The sequence below is a fragment of the Saccostrea cucullata genome, unplaced genomic scaffold (genome assembly GCF_032062105.1).
Source record: "Saccostrea cucullata isolate Sc308-1 unplaced genomic scaffold, CSIRO_AGI_Scuc_v1 ctg824, whole genome shotgun sequence".
Lineage (NCBI taxonomy): Eukaryota > Metazoa > Mollusca > Bivalvia > Ostreida > Ostreidae > Saccostrea > Saccostrea cuccullata.
In genome coordinates, this window is record NW_026923345.1 from 163,171 (window position 1) to 185,877 (window position 22,707).

Below are 22,707 nucleotides of genomic sequence, written 5' to 3' on the forward strand. Positions count from 1 at the left end.
CCTCTCTTTTCCGAAGGGGGCATAAAATATATTTGCACAACTACGAACATGCTGTGGAATTGTAGCCGCAATATGCCCTCTCTTTTCCGAAGGGGGCATAAAATATATTTGCACAACTACGAACATGCTGTGGAATTGTAGCCCTCAGAAAATATCGGCTGATTTCCTGCAATCTTTAAAATAATGACTCTAAGAAAATAACAACACATACACAAATATCTTATAAAAACTTGTACATAATCATTCTTCAAGATTTCTTTCTCTTAATTCATATAGAGTTGTTAATGACATTTCATATAAAGTTATATACTTTTCACAGAAGATGTATTATCTCACGTTTTCTGAAATCTGATAGGTATCAAAGACTTCATGGCTTGTTTGTATCTCCCTCTCCTGCGGGGGTAACGGATATCCAGCCCTGAGGTGGCCTGGCACTCCACATCTAGAAGTCTGAAATCAAGCACAATTCTGCATCAGGTGTAGTCTACTAAACAAGTTCTGTTCAAATATTGCCTGTGCATACAATCATATAGTAATTATCCAATGAAAAAAAAATCAAGATATTTTATCATGACTCGAATAATCATTTTAGTTAATTTTAAGCGCTTAATTTTTGCCTTTTAATAGATCTTCAAACAATTACAAAATATACATATGTATATTTATTTATGTATTACTCCTCAATTTCCTCCTCTTCCTCCTCATCCACCCCCTGATTTCCAAAAGGATCCTCCTCTGATATCAATGGATCATCTGACTTCGGCATCTTTTTAACTAATGTGTCAAGGTCAGTATTTACATGTATATATCTTCATAATACTCTATAACACAGCAGAAAAAGTAGAGATTTAACTATCCATCATTAAAAAAGAAAGAAGTTGATTAACTTACAAAGATGATCAGCATAAATATCCTTTAAGAAGTAAACAACAAGTTTTAAAAAACTTCACTAAGAATCTGGGTTGGTAACGTGATCAAATCCTGTGAAGGTCTAAGGCCTTCTCGGAAAATTTGATCACATATCGACCCAATTTAATTCCCAGCAATTCTTATGTTTACCTAGGTGATAATTATTACTAGAGTAGTATATTACTGTAAACGCAGAATATATAGTTTTTTTGTACTACTTCTACTCTTTACTATTAAAATATATGGATAACAACGTTTTTAAACCAATTTTACCGAGATAATTTCTTTACAAAGGGTCGGATAATATAATTTGTACACTCTTTGGACAGAGTCTTTCTCGAAGATGGATCGAAGGATTGTCACATACTAGAAGTAAACCTTACAAAATTTCATTATAATGTAATAGAATTTAATTTTATAAAAAGATTTTTTTTATATTTATTTTTAACATATTCATTTATCTTACAATTAATGTTTAGACAGCAAAAGAAGAAATTTTCACTCAATAAATATTGAAGGAATTCGTGTCAACCCTGTGACTTATATGCATGTGACTTACGTGTGCATGATAATTACGCAATGTGTTTGAAGTTTGAGTGAAGGTCGTTAAAATTATGTTGTGTGAGCGTCACTTGTGTTTTATGTGACTTTACTCGATTTATTTTTGGTTGTACATTTCATTTATATTTCATAAATTATCTTTTTATAAAATTCATCACAAGTCCCCTTATGTTAATGGTCTTCCCTTTGTTATCATGATGACCCCTTGATGAACTCGTAACGCACTTAATAACATTATTGTACTTTCCACGGTTCGTAAGGACTAGATTCTATATGTAAAGTGATTCTTAGAAGAATATTCGCTTTTATGACGCAACTGACGTTAAAATCAAATGTGCTCAAAACAACCACTCGAATCATCCAAATTATGTACTAAAACTGATGACAAAAGAAAATTCGCAACCTACCTTAATATCGCATTAACCGTCCGCCATAGATTCTGACGAAATATTGACCCAGAAACAGACGCATATCATTAAGTAGTCACTCCAGACGCGGATCCAGGATTTTTTCTAGGGGTTCCACCCCAGACAAAAAAAAATCAAATTCAGAAGCTTTTTGACAAGCAAAAAAAAAATAAACTCTTTTCTTAAGGTCAAAAACCTCTTTCGTGTGGAGGGGGGGGGGGTTAGTCCTTGATTTTTTAAAGCCTAAAGCCACCCCGCAGTCTCTAGATAGATCTCGCCATTTGTCTTTGTTTACTGAAGAGCCTACGGCTTAAAGTTATTGAATAAAGAATTATATATATTCAAAGGCGTAGTCACAAACTTAAAAGTGGGGAGCCCAAATCCAAAAATACAAGAAAGATGTAATTTTAACGTGTATGATTTAAAGAAGTTAAGATATAAAATATGAACATGTACATCAAGCCCCTGTCCAAGTTGAATATGAGACGACTTCAAATAGTGCATGCACTTAATATTAAAGTTGATTGATATTCATCACAGGTATACCGAAATCAAAACATCCAATACTGCATTTATCTTGTAGAATTTATTAATCTTCATGAGATTCGTATTTTCTAAAGTGCAACATGTACATATTAGTAAGATATTTCAAAACACATTACATTATGCACTAAAGATATTCTGGGATAATGGTATATTCTGGCAATTTCAAGATATGTGAATTCAGATTTTTCTCAAATGATATTTAACAACTGAGATGAAATAAATATCAATCAAATTAAAATTGATTTACTTATATTTCCATTTCTAATTTTTCTCTCTGTGACAACTCTTTGAAAGTTAGCAGAGTTGATTTCTTGCTAATTCTACCGGAATGTAAATTAGGCAGGTCGATAGGTCAGGAGCTAAAGAGGCCTAATATGCATGCAAATCTCATAATGCGCATCTGTCTCTGTGTCTGACGCTAAGGAGGCCAAATATGCAGGTAAATCTCGTGAGACTGCCTTTGCGTTTGACGTCAGTGGCCGAGGACTATTGAAATTGGCAGTGAAGTTCTCGTGTAATTTAAATTCTGTGTCTACATATTTAAAATGTAAATGCACAATTTTATTCACAATGAAATGGAAATATAATGAATCACTGTCTAGTTAATATAGTATGCCAGGATGTATCAATGGGGAAACATGGGATGTATTGCATAACGGGCTTCGCCTGTTATGCAAATTATCCTATGTTTCCTACTATAGTTGATGCCCTGGCATACTACACTAACTGAACAGTGATTCCTTAAACAATGTTACATTTAAGCAGATTGCAAAGATCATTATTATGGGTAGGGGGTAAATGTTTGTTGAACGTCAAAGGACCTGCTTCTGCATTTGGGGAACATCCAGTAATCTTTTTTAAATAGAGTACAGTTTATTGCATTTTTCTCTATAAATTTTTCACAAGGTATCACTATGGTATCAAATAGATCAAGTTTCCATATTGTAAAGGCAGGAACTTGACAAATGAACCTTTGATCACACTAACAATAAAGACAACTTTTATTACCGTTAATATGATTAAATTTCCTATAATTTACTTTAAAGAGACATCGTGAGACACAAAGGGAAAAGTTAACAAACGTAGAATTTTTTAAATTTTGTTCAATTCCCAAATGTATTAGGTTTCAGAAAATTACAAATTTAACTAAGAACCTAAAAATTCAACTTTAATGGAGAAAAATATAAGTAAAAATAATTTCAGTATGCCCCAGCACGAAAATATTGCTTTACTTCTTCCTATCTATTGTACGCGTGCGCAGAAAAGTTGAATAAGTTACCATGGTCACCGTGGTCTCAAGTACCTATGAATGAATGTAAATAGACCAAGAATTTTTGATACAAAAATTTTTTAAAAAGTTGTTAGAACATATTCCTCACGTTTGCATGCTCCATTTGAATATTTACATATTTTGATACTTTCAAGTTTGAACTAAAAATAAAATTGTCGTGACCTTGACATACACGAAAACAACGAAACGGTAGATACAACCTTTCAAGTTTTCCGCCATTTATGCTTTACAGTTCAGTTTAGTTGTCATATCTTTGCTATAATAATTTTTTTCATAAATCTTTCGCTCCATGATACAGATATCTTGAAAGAAATACATGCTTTTGACTCATTATGTATTAATATAAACAAGAGGCTCACGGGCCTTATAGATCACCTGAGTATCACGTAACAGCTTTCCAACAATTGAATTTTGGTTTACGTTTTAATCCAAAGGCCATGAAATTCATAATTTTGAAAGAGGCACCATTGTTTATCATAATTAGACACTTAGCATGCTTACTTTGACTACTTAATACCCAGAGGTAGATCAGAGTATGAAAATTAGCGACATCAATCAACCAAACTTGTAAGAGATTTATTAGGACCTGACACCCCAAACCACACTTATAGTAGATATATATATTTTTTTTTTGCATAGAGCAGATAAATTTGAATTATGCAAGTAGTTAAGTAGTTGTAGAGTGTTTCGCTGTTAAGTATAGCCTCATCAGGGGTCACAGACATAAATCATGATGTTCATTTTAGGTGAGACCTGATTATCTCGTCACCTACGTTCTTGTGTTTGCTGTAAACAATAAATATGATTGGTTGAGAATTAAATAAAATTGTGCATTCTGGATTTCTAAGAATGACATTCCAATATTTCAGAATTCGTTTTTTTCAGTCTTTATATGCAAGGGTTAAATTTAGTAAACCGTGAAATGCATTTCCACTTTATAACAACCAGTTGTGCACCCCACCCCACAGGAACCACTGAGCTTGGGGCCACGTATTTCAAAATTTTATCATAAATTTTATTTGATCATAAATGTTGATTAATACCCAATTTCAAAGCAGATTTCAAAGCATTAATATATTTTCAGACTATGAAACCAACTAACCCCCATATCCCTGACCCAGGGGCCCTGAAATTAACCATTTTGGAAGAGGCACCTTTCTTCATCATAAATATGTACTTAGATCATTGGCATATAATACCCAGGAGCAAAGGAAAAGATTTTCATAGAATTCATGCATTTTCACTTTTTATCATTAGAGCCCCACCCTAACACCAGAACCCCTGACCCAGGGGCCCTGAAATTCACAAATTGAAAGAAGCATCCTTCCTCATCATTACTGTGTACATGTACATAGTTCATTGGTTTAATACCAAGGAAGAGAAGAGAAGATTTTTCAAAAAATTTTTGTATTTTCACCATATAATCAATAGAGCCCCACCCTACCAACAGAACCACTGACCCAGGGGCCATGAAATTCACAATTTTAGAAGAGGCATTCTTCCATGCTCATTATAACTATATGTACATGTACTTGGTTAGTTTGTTTAATACCCAGGAGCAGAGAAGAAGATTTTCAAAGAATTTATGCAGTTTTCAGTTATAATCAATAGCTAGAGCCCCACCCTAACACCAGAACCCCTGACCTTGTGGCTATGAAATTCATAATTTTGGTAGAGGACTCAATGCTGATTACAATCATGCCAACAATCTGACTGCTTAATGTCCAGCCGAGCAAAGGAGAAAATGTTTAAATATTGCATTAAATTTAGTGGTTTTGGCCCCAACCCTCAAGTCCCAGGGGGCAGGGCCTATGAAATATCACAATTTTTGTTCCCCTTTACCCATAGATGCTTTGTGCGTTGAATATGGTTGAGCGGTTGCAGAGAAGAAGTTAAAATTGTTCAAATGTTAACACATGATGGATGTTGACGCTCCACGACAAGAAACGGATACCAATAGGTCACCTGAGTTTACATGTACCAAGGGCCACAACTCTCACAATTACAAATGGTAAATACTTAAACCTTTAAATATTGAAAATTTAACTTTGGCCATTTCAACAATTTTATTAATTTCTCTTAATTTATACCCTTTTAAGCAGGTTTAGCCAATCTTGAATTCTCTATACCCAAGGATACTTTGTGCAAAGCTTGGTTGAAATTGGCTGAAATCTCTTTAAGTGAACCACAAAGGAGCTAATAACAAACTACATACAGGCATCGCCCAAGTCAAAGTGAACTGCTTATTTTAGCAGTTTATAAACAGTTATTAGGCAGTCTGGCAATTTTTTGGCAGTTTTTAGGCAGTTCTTAACAGTCTTAGTCTTAGCATTCCTTAAAACTGCTTACAGACTGGTTAAAAAACTGCTAAGAATTTGTGTAAGCAGTTCAGTATTGAACAAACTCAAGCAGTCAAACAAGCAGTTTCTCAAAACTGCTAAAAGTGCAACTAATTCATTTCGACTTACAAGAAGTAATACAACACTTTTTCACTCTTGGTGGTCCTAACTTTCACTAGCCTTTATGTTCTTAGTGTAGTCTACTATCATTACTGCCCATGTGTTACTGTTAATGCTTCCTGATGATAACATCACAAATAGGTGGGGGCCAGGCAGGAGTTTCTTATACAGAAAATAAAATTAAAAAGAAAAAAATATATCCTAAAAATCTTACTAGAAATGATACAATAGTTTATAATAAATTGAGGCTTCATATTATAAAAAGCAAGTGCATATGAGCTTCTAATCTTTATCCCATCAACTTGCAAATCCAGTCCTCTAGTTACATTAACAACCTGCTGTGTCCCCCTTGGTTGCTTGAAACGAAAGGGTTGTATCCAATGAGGAAAGCCAGTCAAGATTTGTGCGCCTTTTCCACATCAGTTCAAAATTACAAATTGTGAAGATGTTTGTGATGGTCTGGAATATTATATATATTTATACCCATACAGTGAAGAAGTAAAATAGGCTTTGGAAAATACAATTATCTGTGATCACCACATTGGATTGGATGTGAACATAATATTTAGTGACAATTAAGTGTATCTGAATTAATTTCCATGAGATGGGAGATCATTATTATAAAAATCTGGTCATACATGCATATAGCAACAATGGAATTGGGTGATAGGAAAATTTTTAAAAGATTTGTTGGCAGTAAAGTATGCTTCAGAAAATATGGTAAGTGTGAGGGCTTGTGATATATTTATAGTCATCCCCTCTCTCATTTTGGATAACTATTAAATAATAAAATGTATAATCTAGTTTGTATTTTAATTCTTTGTACTTAATATAAATTCAAAATATTTGCAGATAAATTTAAGCTACCGATAGAGGGATCTGTAGATTAGTCCACTGTATTAACAAAGCTCTAAAGTTGCCACTCGTTTATGCACGAAAATGGACTTAATGAAATGACTTATTTACAATTCATACCTGATCTAAATCTCAATACTAATTAAGTTAAATTCCCATATGTGATGTTATTTTTTCAATAAATCACCCTGGAAGCATCATAAAATTATATGCATTTTTGTATTCATATATTATGTACCATATATGGGTGGTGTTATCTTCTTATAAGTAGACAAGAATAGTGCTTATAGCATTTTTTTTACCGGTTTTTATAAAGCAGTTAATAAATTTTCAAATTTATATGTAGGTCACTCAGAGTCATTTCCATATAAGTAGCGCAAACGAAAGGAAACACCTTTAGCAGTTGTTTAGCAGTTTTTAAGCAGTTCTCCTTAACCTTCCTATTGACTGCTAAGATACTGCTATTAGGAAACTGCTAAGCAACTGCTAAGTTACTGCTAATGAACTGGCTAAGTACTGCTTAAATTGTGGACTGCTACTTGAAAACTGCCTAATGATCAGTATGACAAAAACCTTCTTCCACCAAAAGGAGAAGGCTAGTAAACTGTCTAAGAACTGCTAAAGCACTGAACTGTTAAGGTTAAAAAACTGCTAAAGAACTGCCTTCCACTTTGACTTGGGGATCATCACATCAAACATGCATGAGTAAAAACAAATTTACATTAAGGGGGGACCTATGTCTGAAAAGTCTTTGTGTGAAATTTTCGAAATTTTGATATTTCCTTCCAGACCACTTGCTCTTAATTTTTAGGTATTAAAAACAATACCTTTATATGCTTATTTTTACACGGGAGCACGTGCCAAAACAGTGTGAAATGCTAAAAATAGATTATTTTCAGTCATTATTGTTCTTCCCCAAATATGCGCTAAAAAGAACCAAAAATGTCAAATCATATTCAAAATCAGCACTTATTTAATTTATATGACTTGTATCTTTAAAATGGAGGCAAATTCATTGAAATCCATCTCGCATGAAAAATTATAATGGAGCACAATGTAAGTATTACCCAATTTTTCTTGTCGTATTTTTTACAATTCCGACATGCATAACAGGTAATATCTTAAAAAGTCTTTGTGTGAAAATTTTGTAATTCATGTTTTTTGAAAGAAATGATTCGTCTCTTTATTTCAACAAAGAAAAAAGTATACCTTTATGATAAAATAAACGAGAAATATGACGTTTCCTTTTATTTTTGTACTCTTGTGTCATAAATATTGACCTTTCTGCACTAAAAAAGGGTAAGTAAGCACTGACAAATACCTGAATATAAAACTATTTTGCGGAAAAAGAGTATTTTGTTTTGATTAGAAACAATTTAAATAGATAATTTTTTTTCTACATTCCATTCATTCTGTTTCTCTCTCCCCCCCCCCCCCATTTCCCCGTCAACAAACAATGCCTATTAGAACCTAGGAATGACTTTATACAATAAAATCTACATGTACTATATAAATCAATGAGCAAATATACACCCGTACAAGTACATTTCTTAATTTTTTTCTTAGTTTTCTCCAGAAAATCGATTAATGGTAATTATAAAATTAAACATTTTCCCCTGATTTAAGCCGCTTTCTTTCCTGAATTTTATCTCTTTTTTGCACTATTATATCAGCATATTATCGGGGTATTTTTTCACAACAGAAATTGCTATGAATTATCAACCAAATGAAGAGAATTCTAATATTAACAAACTCCATAAATCAAATAAAACTGTGATTAATATTGAATAAATTTTCCTATTTGTAAATTTTGTACGTAATTGATTATCAACAATGTTATGCCTATATCACAGTTGCAAAAGTCAACAGGTAAAAACAAACGTCTCTATTGTGACGTCACATAACGCTGCCTTGACGTAGAACGACATAGGTCCCCCCTTAAGGCATCTTGTTAGGTATAAGTTAGGCAAAGTCTCAAATCCCTAGAGGGATCGTCCAACAGGAAAAAACTTGCTCAAAAAACAAATCTATATATAGTCTCTCCTTCTGAAATTATAGGTATACCCTTTTGTAAGAATTTTAACTTTAGATTAATTTGTGTGGATTTGATTTTGCACGAACCTTGTGTTATAAAGCAGTATTATTTTTGGTATATCTGGTAGTGAACATTCCCAGATTGAACATGGGTTTAATGCAGGTATGGCTTTTGTTGCTTGAACATAGACCTGGTGACACTCCTTAACTGAAACTCCCTATATAACCTTAACTTAAAGGTGAACTAGAAAGGAATTTGAGACTGCTGCACACAAAATCCTAAGTCCAGGTACAAGTTCAAATTTTGAATATGAAGACTTAGTAATACAGAATAGATTTATTTCATAATTCATTTACATGTATGTATGTTTAGAGTAAATACCGGTAAAAGCACTATGAAAACAAGAATGTGTTTGTGAAAAACTGATGCCCTCATATGGCAGCTCATGGCAAAAGTAAGTGTTTCAAAAGTAGGTCAAACTTAAGGCTGTCAGGTTAAAAGTGTGGTGACCAAAGAAGGTGATGTCCAAAGAATACATAAGTGAAATATGAAAGCCCAGTTGCACCAACCATTCAAAAGATAAAGTTTTACTTAAGTACATGTTGGTCAAACATAATGAATTCTAAACTGCATGTGTGAGGTAAAAAAAAAAAGAAAGACAATGTTACAATTAAGGGATGCAAATGAAATATGAAATCCTTAAAACCGTCTGTTCAAAAGTTATGGCCAAAGTTAATTTTGCAGACACTCACAGAGAAAGGAATAGAGTCAATAGACTAAAAACTATACACTTTCAGATCTCCAATAATGGAGGTAAAATAAAGAATCATACATGTATTATAACAATCACATTATTTAATAATTTTTTATCATGTAAAGTTCTGTGGTAATAAAATATACTCTGGTTATATATTATACAAAACTAGAAAACTGACCAGTCAGCATTGAGGGCCCCGCCATGGGGTAGAATTAAAAAATACTAAAATCTAAAAATTTTTTGAATACAACCAGCAACTGTATTCTTAAAATTTCAAGATAATTCCTGAATATTCAAAAACCTGAAAATAATATCCTTGTATTTACATTAGCCCATAAAACAACTTAAAATTGAATGTATATTTAAACAATTATGAAGCTTATGTTTATAAAATGGATTCAATGAAAAAATATCATGAAGGCTTAAAACAGCAGTTTGCAAAGGTTTTCATTAATCTTAAAGTGACACTTATAGAAAATTAATTTTGGCAGCATTATGATATTAATTCAAGGGATTAATTATACTCTCTCATCATTTTCTTCTTATATATATGCCACAAACAAAATATAATGTACTTTATATATATTTTTTGAATGATTTTCTTTGAAATGACATAAATAATAAATCTGAAATATAAAGAAATCGCAGGTTTTCCTCTGCAACATGTAGATTTTATGTCTATATAATTCCATGAAATTTTTGACAATTTTTTAACCTTATCACAAAATCTGATATAATTTAGAATCTAACTTGGTAAACAGGTTCAGGTTGTCAATTTAAATGTAAATCTATGAGAAATAATGCTGATTTCTGAAAAAAGTTTGTTTGTGTTATTCATCCTTAAGTTACAATAAGAACTTTTTCAGTATTTGTCCTGTTTTATACAACTATCCTAAAAATTAATAATATTCTTGAATTAACATAAAGTGAAAAAAGTAAATCAAAAAATCTTCTTTAATCTATTTCTTGTTATTAGAATTCAATGAAATCATAACTATAAAACAAAAATAAATTATAAAAAATTATATTTAAATCCACATTTCAGAGTGTTCATAGCATTCCAAATTGACTTAACTTCAAAACAAACTTCATTTGCAGACAGAGGTGGTAATTCATCTCAATTTCACAGATAAAGGTAATGCTCTGGATTTTCTTCAGGAGGAAAGCTAATTAATCCCAAGGGACTCATAGCAGCATTCAATTTACAATGGGAACATCTTCAGCAGTTATCTCTCTTTGCCAATGCTTTCGTAAATAAAGTTAAGGAATCTACCCCACCACCCCAGCTCCAAACCAGGGGACATAGAGAACCAAACTTAGCATCAAAATATGTATTTCTGCCTACTGAACTAACATACCAAATTTGTACTTGATTGGGCAACCATAAAAAAAAGTTGCCCATTCATTCTTATGCATAGTTAAGGAATCTACCCCACCACCCCATCTCCAAACCAGAAGACATAGAGAACCAAACTTAGCATCAAAATATGTATTTCTGCCTACTGAACTATCATACCAAATTTGAACTTGACTGGGCAACCATAAAAAAAGTTATTAGAAAAAAACAGAAAATTTGTGGACGGAAGAGTGACAGACGGACAGACAGACAGACAGACAGACGGACAGACGGACGGACAGAGTGATTACTATAGGGCACCCGCAAATCCTTGCGGGGCCCTAATAAACATGTTTTATCACGAACACCAGGTATAACAAAAAATACTAAAATCTAAGAACTTTTTTGTACAACCACCAATAGATTACCAGTTTGAGGACATTTATAAAAAAAATGTACAGATGACCTCACTGGGAAAAAATATTATGCCCATAAAACATACATATTGTCATTTTTAAATATCATGGTTATTGGATTCATGAAAAAAAAACAAGGGCTAATGCATAGTTTGCAAGGGAATTTCATTTCAAACATCTCACTTATACAAATTAATGGAAGACATTATGATATTTTCAATACATATACAGCTCCTTTTCAATTATATATATGCCCCAATGTAAATATAAAGTACTTTAATAATTTGTTACTACATTCTCTGTACCACTAATATGTTATCTAATTAGCTCTGGACTCTGCTACATGTAACATGTCAACATGAGATACAGTGTAAACAGTTTCTCACTGCTAAAGAACTCTATCTTGGACAACCACAACAATATGACATTTAGAAAAAAAAATATTATAATAATATGTCAGAACACAAGACTAGTATTCCGGGACACTCAGAAGTTTACCACTTGTCCTGTTTGGTACCACTCAGAAATTTACCACTTGTCCCACTGGTACCACTCAGAAGTTCACCACTTGTCCTGTTTGGTACCACTCAGAAGTTCACCACTTGTCCTGTTTGGTACCACTCAGAAGTTCACCACTTGTCCTGTTTGGTACCACTCAGAAGTTCACCACTTGTCCTGTTTGGTACCACTCAGAAGTTCACCACTTGTCCTGTTTGGTAAGACTCCACTGCTTTATCTATGATCTGGGACACCATTAAGCATTCTTCTTTTGTTATAAGAGGTTTAACTTCACCTAAAAGTATTCAACAGCACCTTAGTTAATTAAAGCATTTCATTGTGAAATTCTGAGTTCTCATATACATGGATACAATAACACATGCCATTAATATTGTCTAACATCACAAGTACAAATTTGTCAGTGTTAAGGTTTAATTATATACAAAAGCTATTATAGTAGATCTTAGTCTTTTTAAAACTTGGCCAATGTCTATAAATTTTGTATTTTAGGAATAAAATGCAAATCTCATTCACTTCCCTATTCTAACTAAATCAACACATTGTACCATATAATACACATGGTCCAAACGAAAGATCAAGAAGATCATCACAAACACAAGTACATCTTTTTTACTGGATTTAAGAAGTTTTTTTTTTAAATATTAAGGACCCCCCTTCCAACTCAAAGACACAGGGATTATTATTTTCTAATAAACAATTGTAATTTGTTTCCCTGGAAATGGAATATTAAAAGACATAATCAGCCATTATGGTTACCTATGATTATCTCAAGAGTTTTTACAGAAACTGTTTCAGTAAAACATACTTATAGTAAAGACTAAAGGAACATGAACAATTCTGATTCATCATAAATGTAATTCATTATTCATGTAAACAAGTTTATAATGATTTTCAAAACCACAGAGAATGAAAATCACTTAGCTGGATAAGGGATGAATTCATAACTACCTGCAAGACAGCTATAGAAATGGGACACAGCAGTTGCAAAAGCTTTCTCAAATCTCTGGGGGAAGGAGTAATGTAGCGGGGGCATATTTGAGCCCTCTAAATAATCCACACAGAATGAGGACCTCCGAGGGTTGTCGGCCATTGCCATTCCCTTTGTACCAAATAACTACAAAAAATTAAATATAGCAGTAAAATAAATCTCTGCAATAATATATTTCATATGGATGAAAACAAGATGTGTTTCATGGTGGAGGTTCATGTTTCTCAAATGTGAGTCAAATTCCAAGGAAAAGAGTGCATAAATGTTGAAATCTAAAGAAAGTCTTGTTACAAGGAAATGAAAGCCCTAGTTATAGCCAAGATAAAAATTTAGTAAACTTTTTTAAAAATGGGTCAAACTTCAAGGTCAAGAGTCAAATATGTTGGTACTAAAAGGTAGGTCTTGTCACAAGAAATATACAAATCAAATATGAAAGCCACAGTTTCAGTTTCGGGCAAGACCCGACAAGTTAAAAGTTTTTGAGGACAAATAGATAAGGCCATAATAAAAATATTCCTAGATTCTCATCCCCGCCCGCCCCGATTTTATACCCCCGCCTCGATTTTTTTTATTTCTGTTTTTCTTCATCTTAATTCTGATCGGGATCGGTATTCATCTACCATTCTACTTTCGTTTTTAATCCCGCGAAAGTCAACATGATTTTGACAGCTGAAAAGACGGTGTAATACATGCATATATATTTTGAACAGGGGTCATTGGTTGAAAAAGATTGGTGAAGATGTGAAGTAAGAGAATCAGATAATTGAACCTTTACTTTGACTTTTATTCGGGTATTGTAGATAAAATTACACCGATTGACCAGGTCAATAAAAAATCTACAAAATTGAAAAAATAAAAAATATAAAAATAAAAGCCGCCCGCCCGCCTCGATTTTTAAAAAAATTCAGATGAGAATCTAGCAATTTATTTATTATGGCCTAAATAAACAAATGGATGGATAGAACAAACATTAGGTAATCAGAGGTTATAACAGAGCTCACCTCAACGAATGTTGTCATAGCCATATACACACTCTCTAAACATACCTCAGCTCTGATATCGTAACGCCAAATTCACAAAAATGAGCTAAACATAGTTTCACAGTCATAAACTCATTCAATTGCTAAACTATAGTTTACGGACTGTAAACTATAGTTAACAACGTTAATCTATATTTAACATATGTAAACCATTAGTTAACGTGATAATCTATGTTTCAGAATCGTAAACTATACTTAACACTGAAAACAATCATTTGCGATTGCAAAACATAGATTATCTGATAAATACAGTTTCACAATTTGTAAACTATGGTTTACAACTCTTTAGTTAATGATCTGATAAATATAGTTTCACGATTTGTGAAACTATGATTAACAACTCTTAACTATATAGTTCACGGTTGTAAATTATAGTTTACAGACATGTATCTATGATTATCAACAAAATCTATTATTAACGTTTTATTACAGACAGATAAACTAAGATGAATTCAAACTATAGTTAACAACTGTTAAATATAGTTTTACAGATATATAAGTTAACGAATTGTTAACTATTGTTCATGGTTTGTAAACTATAGTTTACAGTCGATAAACCTAGTTTATCAACTGTGAAACTATGTTTATAGCTCATTTCTGTGAATTTGGCTTGCCATACATATATACACACTCTCTGAACATACCTCAGCTCTGATGTCATAACCATATACACACTCTCTAAACTAACCTCAGCTCTGATATCATAGCCCTATAAACACTCTATAAACATACCTCAGCTCTGATATCGTAGCCGTATACACACTCTCTGAACACATCAATGGTGGCAATCATTCCATTTTCAAACTTTACACAAATGACCCCAGCATCAGGCTCCTTAATCTTCTGAAGCATCTCGTCTCGGATATGTGTCATGACAAACACTGATCTTGGCTTAGAACAGGATGTTAACCAAACCATCATGTCAACGTCATGTACGGCCATGTCAGAAATCAGGTTACAACCAGTGCTGTCTAAATATAAGCAACAGATTTAATTACATTACTTATAGGTAAAAGTTTGGAGTTCAGAACATATAATTGCAAAAATTTTTTAAAAAGATCTATGAAATATATTACCGTATAAGTAGAATTTTTAGCGAGGATTTAATTTTGGCATTATTAGCGATGGTGCAATTGAATATCACTAAAAATTAATTGCGTATTATTTGTATAAGTTTCTTTAGTTATTATTTTAAAATCGCTAAAATAACTTATCGCTAAAAATAAAATACCAGATTTTAGGTAGAAATCGCTAAATTTGCATCTCGCTAAAATTTCCACTGATACAGCATCTCTTTGGCAACGGGAAAGGGGGGGGGCAGGTAATTTAAAAGAGGCTTATGTCATCTGAATCCATTTTTATGTTCACGAATATTTATGCCAAATATTTTTCCCCAAAGGTTTGGGTAAAAGACTCTAAAGAATAAGTCAATTTGTGAAAATCAAACCAAAATTAGAAATATGCCCATAGGACATGAATGCCCCACCAAGGGTATATCAGTAATGCAACCTGAAAATTTGTACACATTTAATTGTATGAAGTTTGATCAGAATGTCTTGAATAGTTTCTTTAAAACTGAAATTATAATCTAAGAAATTGGATAAATATGATTTAAATTCTCACCAAATTATGTGCAAGTGCAAAAGCTTACATAAAATATCTTAAATGATTTCTTTAAAACTAAGCGAACTGCAAATTAAAAGAAAAGTGAGGTCAAGGTGATGTCAAGAAAATATGTCAAAGGAAAATAAAAATTGACGCAGTTGAATAGCTTTCATTAATGTGTATTAGCATATGAAGTTTGATAACACTATCTTGAATGGTTTCTTTAAAACTTAGCTAAATATTCTCATTAAAGAAGAAGAGAAACATAGGTAATCAGAGATTACAGAGCTCACCTCAACGAATGTTGTCTTTAAGTTAGACAAAGTCACACAATTAACCAACAAAAAATGTACATCCAAAAATGCAAAATTTTTGCAATTTTGATCTGATACTTTGGAATAGATCTATATAAAAACTTTAACCTAGTTCTTCGTCATGAAAATGTAATTAAAATCCAGCATCTGAAGCAAGTTTGAGAGTTTTCATCCCTTGATGCATCATTTTTGCAAGTTTGGTTTATATAAGCCTTAGAGTTTCTTGGTAATAGACCTGCACCCATAACTTTTACCTAGTCAATTATCTGGAAACTGTATGTCGAATTCAGAATTCGAAGCAAGTCCATTAGTGTGCATCCTAAGATGTATCATCCATGCAAGTTGCTCAACATAGGGCTCATAGTTACTTGGAAATGAGACCTGCACCAAAAATGTTAACCTGTTCACTCATGCGGAAAATGTACCGGGTAGGTCAGATTCTGCATCCAAAGCCAGCCTGGTAGAATGCATCCTTAGATGTATCATCCATGCAAATTTGGTCATTAAAGAGCTCATAGTTACTTGGAAATGAAACCTGCACCAAAAACTTTAACTTGTTCACTCATCCAGAAAATGTAGGTCAGATTCAGCATCCGATGCCAGCCTGGTAGTATGCATCCTTAATTTATCATCCATGCAAGCTTAGTCATTATAGGGCTCATAGTAACTTGGAAATGAAACCTGCACCAAACACTTTAACCTGTTCACTCATCCAGAAAATGTAGGTCAGATTCAGCATCCGAAGCAAGTCTGGTAGAATGCATCCAAAGATGTATCATCCATGCTAGTTTAGTTGTAAAAGGGCTCATAGTATCTTGTAAATGAAACCTGCCCCAAAAACTTTAACTTGTTCACTCAACCAGAAAATGTAGGTCAGATTCAGCATCCGAAGCAAATCTGGTAGTATGCATCATCCATGCAAGTTTGGTCATAATAGTGCTCATAGTTACTTGTAAATGAGACCTGCACCAAAAACATTAACCTGTTCACTCATGCGGAAAATGTAGGTCAGATTCAGCATCCGAAGCATGTCTGGTAGTGTGCATCCTAAGATGTATCATCAATGCAAGTTTGGTCAACATAGGGCTTATAGTTACTTGGAAATGAGACCTACACCAAAAACTGCAGCAAAAATGTTAACCTGCTCAAAAAACATTAAGCTGGTCATTCCTTTGCTGAAATTGCAGCATCTGAAACCTTGAATGGTACAATGAAACACACTAGAAGCATCTTCCATGCATGTCTAATCAATATAGGACATAGAAGTATACTTCAAAAGAAAACTGCTCCAAAAAACTTAACCTTAACCTGGAACGCCGACACCCACACCGAGGGTATCACATAAGCTCCCCCAACTTTGTTGAGGTGAGCTAAAAATGAAGCAATGGTAAAAGGAAGGGTCAAGGTAAAAAAATGTTGATACAGTTGAATAGCTCTCATCAACAAGTATCAGCGTATAAAGTTTATTAATACTATCTTGAATGCTTTCATTTAAACTAAGCTAAACACTTATTCAAGAAAAGTGAGTTCAAGGTCAAAGTAAATGTCAAGGATTAGAAAAATGTTGATGCAGTTGAATAGCTCTCATCAATATGTATCAGCATCTGAAGTCTAATAAAAATATCTTGAACAGTTTCTTTGAAACTGAGCTGAACACAAAGCAGGCCGGAAGGACAGACAGAAGATGGACAGAACAAACTCTATATGCCTCAGACATACCGGTATTCATAAAAAATATATTGACAATTTAGACATGCAATCATAAAAGCTCACTTCAGCCTTTTTACTCAGGTGAGATGAAATAAGGACAAACTTCTAACCAGCATTAGACAGGAATTCGTATGAGGGTTTAGGATTATCTCGAGAGGTGAGTCTAATTAACTGCAGCTCCCCCAAACGTCCACTCAGGGCTGTTTCTTTTAGTTCAGAAAAAGCTGAATCAAATCTCCTGAAAATGATAGAAAGGTCTATTGCAGTAAATGTTAAAAGGTCATTAAAGTTGTTTTACTGATAAGTAAGAAAAAATATATATATATATATGCATTTCAAGTCTATATATATTACATTCCATTTTTTCCTTATCATTGTTTCATGGACATAATTTAATACATGTAAAGAGATAAGTCACTTTGATTATTAACTAACAGACATATTTAATCAAGAGGCCTATGGGCCACATCCCTCACCTGAGTAACTTTGTTCTTTACCAGATTCCCCCCTTTGTAATACCTACTGTGGCTCTGCCCTACCCTGGGGGTCATAATTTGACCAAATGAATTTAGAATCTACACCCAATGATGCTTCTACATAAGTCTTAGCTTTTCTGCCCCTGTGGTTCTTGAGAAGAAGATTTTTAAATTTTTTCTATATCATGTATATATTACAATGTAACACTTTAACCCTAATTATTTTGTAACCTTTGAAAAGATGTTAGGAGAACTGCCCCATATTTTTCTGCTGTTTCATAGCAGGTCTTAATGTCAGTGTAAGACTCTGCAGTTGGCTTTTCCACCATGACTGATTTACCTGTCAAAAAAATATTATCTTTTAATTTTCACACATCCATTTGAATTTTAAGAAATGTGTTAAAATTGAATGTTCCACAAACCTTCTTTTAGGCCATCACAAATGAATTCTGCATGGGTTGCTGTTGGACTAAATATAAAAATGGCATCTAATCTGGAAATATACAAGATTGTTTCAGATTTCAAATTAAATAACTTTTAAAATATGTAAATTACAGTGCACTTGAAAATTTTAAAACTGCTATAACATTGTTTCTCTCTTCATGCTTTAGTCTTCAAAAATATTTGTCTTTAAACATTAAATTTATTGTAATTAAGCAATGCCAAAATCATCATTAATCATATCAAATTTAGTTGGTTGCTTTTTCAACAGCAGGATTTTTTCTTAGAATGTGGACAAAAATAAAGACCACATGTGAAAAAGATCTACAAAGAAGAAAATTCCTTTCTAATGGTCACCCTTTATCAGCTAGTAATCGCTTTCTCTCTATGGCCTTGAAGAATGGTATATCCTGAATAAAGAGCTCTTCTTGGCATTTTTGAGTTTGCTGGTCACTCTCCTCAATGATCCAGTTTATATTGTATCTCCTGTCCCTGAGAATATTGGGGATATGGACAGAAGTGGCAATGCGCCCTGCTCCCAGAACTCCAACATTCAGGCGACGTTTCTTGTTAGTTTTTTCCACCACAGTAGAGAATAGAGAATTTTGGCATTCCTTAAGATTGAAAAAGAAAAAAAAATCCTTGAAATGGGTTTATATATAGTAGTTTCTAAGGAATCTCTGTACTTAAAAGAGAATAATTATCATAGGAAACATGAAAATCAGAAAGGTCTTCCGATTTAGGAAATCAGAATTTTTAGACCTTAAATATGTACCAATCATAATGAACATTTTCATTCTGATTGTCAAACTTCTGGTATGAAATCAATCCCTACAACCTATTTAAATCTTACTTTGATCTTTGTACCACAATAGTGTTTTCCATTGAGGTGATTTAAGCAAGAGTTATTCCCCATGGCCTCCATATTGTAGGTCAACATTTCCAGATCCATTTAATCATTATTCAACTAAGTTCAATTTGTTATACTGGTTACTGAGGTAAAGCTAGATAACACTATTTTTCTTATGAATATACATTTGTTACAGTAAAAATAATTTTAAGACTATTTTTCATAATTTCTTGCATGCGTGTTTAAAATTGGTTGCTCAAAAGAGGTAAATTCACATTTGTTACAGCCTCTGTTTTTTAATAAGAAAAAACACACAATCAATTGATTTAGTCGAAATTTTTGAATTTTGTCAATACAAATAATTCTGTACAAATATTTTAAGCATTTAATCCCTTATTTTGCTTAAGAATAGATATTTCTTCTATTAAAGCAGTTTAGTTAGATCAAATGCGTCATTTTTATGACTTTTTAAAATTGGCTTGTGTTGCTAGGTTTTTGAAAGAGAGGTAAACAGAGAAAAAACTTACTAATTGCCCTACAAGATGGCAGCTAAGGGGAATAACTCCTAGGCAATATACATCATAAGAAAAGGGTCTATAGTGTAGTACAGAAGCGAGGGACTCCTTCCCTCTATTTTTTTTTAACTCTTAAAATCTCCATTTCTAATCAGTGTAACTCATGCTGCTATAGTTGCATTTAAAGAGTACTGGGATATATGTCTTAGGAATTAACAATGATAAATATTTCTTTCCATCCAAACAGATCGATTTTATCATGCACTTCTAAATGCACTTCATTGTAAGTTACATGTAATTACAAAACTAAATAATTTTATCATGCATTAAATTTTGGGTACAATGTATTTCTATATATGTACATACTGTGACTTTTGGCACCAATAAAAAATTGGGATGCTTGTCATTTTACTTTTTTGTGCAGTGACTATAGCACCTGAAGCCCCCTCTGTCTTTGGGCCTTAAACTCAGGTGAGCTAAAAATTATTGTCAAAATAGAAGTTTATATGAATAAACAGCCAGAGATGACCTCAGAGTCAGTATGGCAATATAATAACTCTGAGGATCCCTGGCATAGCGAGGATGAAAAAAGTATAATTATGAGCTATCTGTAATTGTGACAATAAAGAAAAAAATACAGGCTCTAGGTTGCCTTTTTAAAAATTTTACCTTGTATGAATGCATGTATATTTTTATTATTAGTAGTATAATTCTTTTTTTTTAATCCATAACTGTCAGGTCAATGACCTATCAAAGATTGGTTTGTTTACATTTCCCTCCTATATATGATATCCAATGTTTATCCTTCAACACTATTCAAGAGGCATTTTTGCGTGATTATCCAAAATATCTACATGTAGGCCTAATGATGTATGATATCCAGTGGTCTGCATGAAAGATATTGTCTCATCGTTATATATTTGAAATCGAGGAGATTTTGCCCTAATTCAACACGGTTATCACTGTGTCACGCCAACCAATAACTGATAAAACAAGTCAAGAAAAGGAATAATTTTCCTGATTCGAGTTAAGTCGCTGAATCTCTGTCACACATTGAGGATCAATGAACTTACCCTTATCTTGCGCGATAAGCCAGCCTCCTTGCTTACTGTGCTTAATGATAGTCTTCTAATCATTATGAGTAACTGTTTGCGACGCCAAAGCAAAATTTACCTCTGATCTATCATTCAGTTGGAACATGAAGACCTACTTCTTGGACTGTTAGAGTGATGAAATACTTGGGCGGATCCATGTTTTGTTAATCTCTGCGAGATGTCGTAGGGACTATCCCGCTGAGATTAATGTTTTGTTTGTTACAATGTATTATTGCGTTTTCCATACATTTCTCCCCGGGCACTGGAAGTTAATGTAAATATAGTAAGTGCATGTATAAAAAAAAAATTACATTAACTTCCACTGCCCGTGCAGCTGTTATCAGTTCGTTACATATAAAAAAAACTTTACTGTACATTTATATAAATAGACTCTATTTATAATGTCACTAGTATGAGATGAAATCGTAATAAATTGTTTTTTTTTCTCTCTTAATAATGCGGTGACGTAGCATCGTTTTTGAAAGGGGGAGCCAGAGAATTTTTTTCTTGTACCTGAAAAAGTTGACAGGCAAATAAAGGGGGGAGGGTGTAGAGGCCAACTTTTTTTCAAGGCCAACTTCTTTCAGTACCAATTTGCATGATTTGTTTGGCTTACAATTAATCTACATTTCCCTTACATCGCTTTACCGTAGTATAAAGGGGGGGGGTACCTGCCTTTCAATAAACATTTTCAATAGTAAAAAATACGTTCCTTTGTTATGAACCACTTTAATGGGTCCTCTATTCTCCTGACTGGTCATGATTTGAACAAATTTAATTCTACATTATCTTTTTTGATGCTTTTATATTAATATGCTGAATACTATACTATTATATCACACCTTGTTAATAACTATTATATATATGATCTGTTTAATAATCATGTATGTAATATGCCCCACAAGGGCCCTAATCTGGAATAATAAATATATATTCATGATCAATCACGGCTTAATTTGTTCTTCTTCAAGTCTTGTGGAGAATTTTAACGATTTTTCCCATGTATTCCTACGTAAACTTTAATCTACACTACACAAGGATGCTTCCATATAATTATGGACAATTACAGCTTAATTTGCTGTTCTTGAGAAGAAGACTTTTAAAGGATTTTTTTCTATGTAATCCTACTTAATCAACCATAATATCCCCACCCTTGTCCCAGGAGTCATGATTTGAAAAATTTAAATCTACACTACCAGAGCATGCTTCCATATCATGGCTTTGCTTTTCTTGAGAAAAAGATTCTTAAAGATTCTTCCTATACACGTATAATGTATTCCTATGTTAAACTTTGATCCCCCATTGTGCCCCCCATCCTGACCCCAAAGGTCATGATTTGAACAGACTTGAATCTACACTATCAGAGGATGCTTCCATATATCCATGACCAATCATGGCTTTGCTGTTTTAGAGAAGAAGATTTTTAAAGGTTTTTCCTTTGTATTCCTATGTTCAAGTTTGATACCCAATTGTGGCCCCACCCTACCCTACGGGGTCATGATTTGAACAAACATATCTGCACAACCAGAGGATGCTTCTACATGAGTTTCATCTTTCCTGGCATAGTGGTTCTTGAGAAGAAC

General features: G+C 33.1%; 2 protein-coding genes across 3 annotated transcripts in view; both read right to left on the bottom strand.

Moving 5' to 3' along the window:
- Positions 1–795, bottom strand: part of LOC134263791 (ATP-binding cassette sub-family C member 5-like) — a 32,311-nt gene extending 31,516 nt beyond the window's left edge. Inside the window, 2 exon segments of the mRNA XM_062746174.1 lie at positions 337–450; positions 678–795. Of these exon segments, the coding sequence (XP_062602158.1) occupies positions 337–450; positions 678–766 (203 nt within the window). The 5' untranslated portion in view covers positions 767–795.
- A 10,808-nt stretch (positions 796–11,603) lies between these two features.
- LOC134263793 (uncharacterized oxidoreductase YrbE-like) lies at positions 11,604–21,248 on the bottom strand. Of its 2 annotated transcripts, none has more exons than XM_062746176.1 (8): positions 21,204–21,248; positions 19,023–19,279; positions 18,647–18,717; positions 18,456–18,564; positions 17,859–17,986; positions 14,852–15,090; positions 13,040–13,205; positions 11,604–12,365 (listed from the first exon to the last, which is right to left on the bottom strand). In XM_062746176.1, the coding sequence occupies exons 1-8, from the start codon at positions 21,228–21,230 to the stop codon at positions 12,262–12,264; spliced, it is 1,101 nt and encodes a 366-aa protein (XP_062602160.1). In that variant the 5' UTR covers positions 21,231–21,248; the 3' UTR covers positions 11,604–12,261. The 2 variants fall into 2 exon arrangements, with proteins under 2 accessions (XP_062602160.1, XP_062602159.1); XM_062746175.1 differs by having other exon boundaries at positions 21,104–21,221.
- Between the last annotated feature and the right edge of the window lie 1,459 nt (positions 21,249–22,707).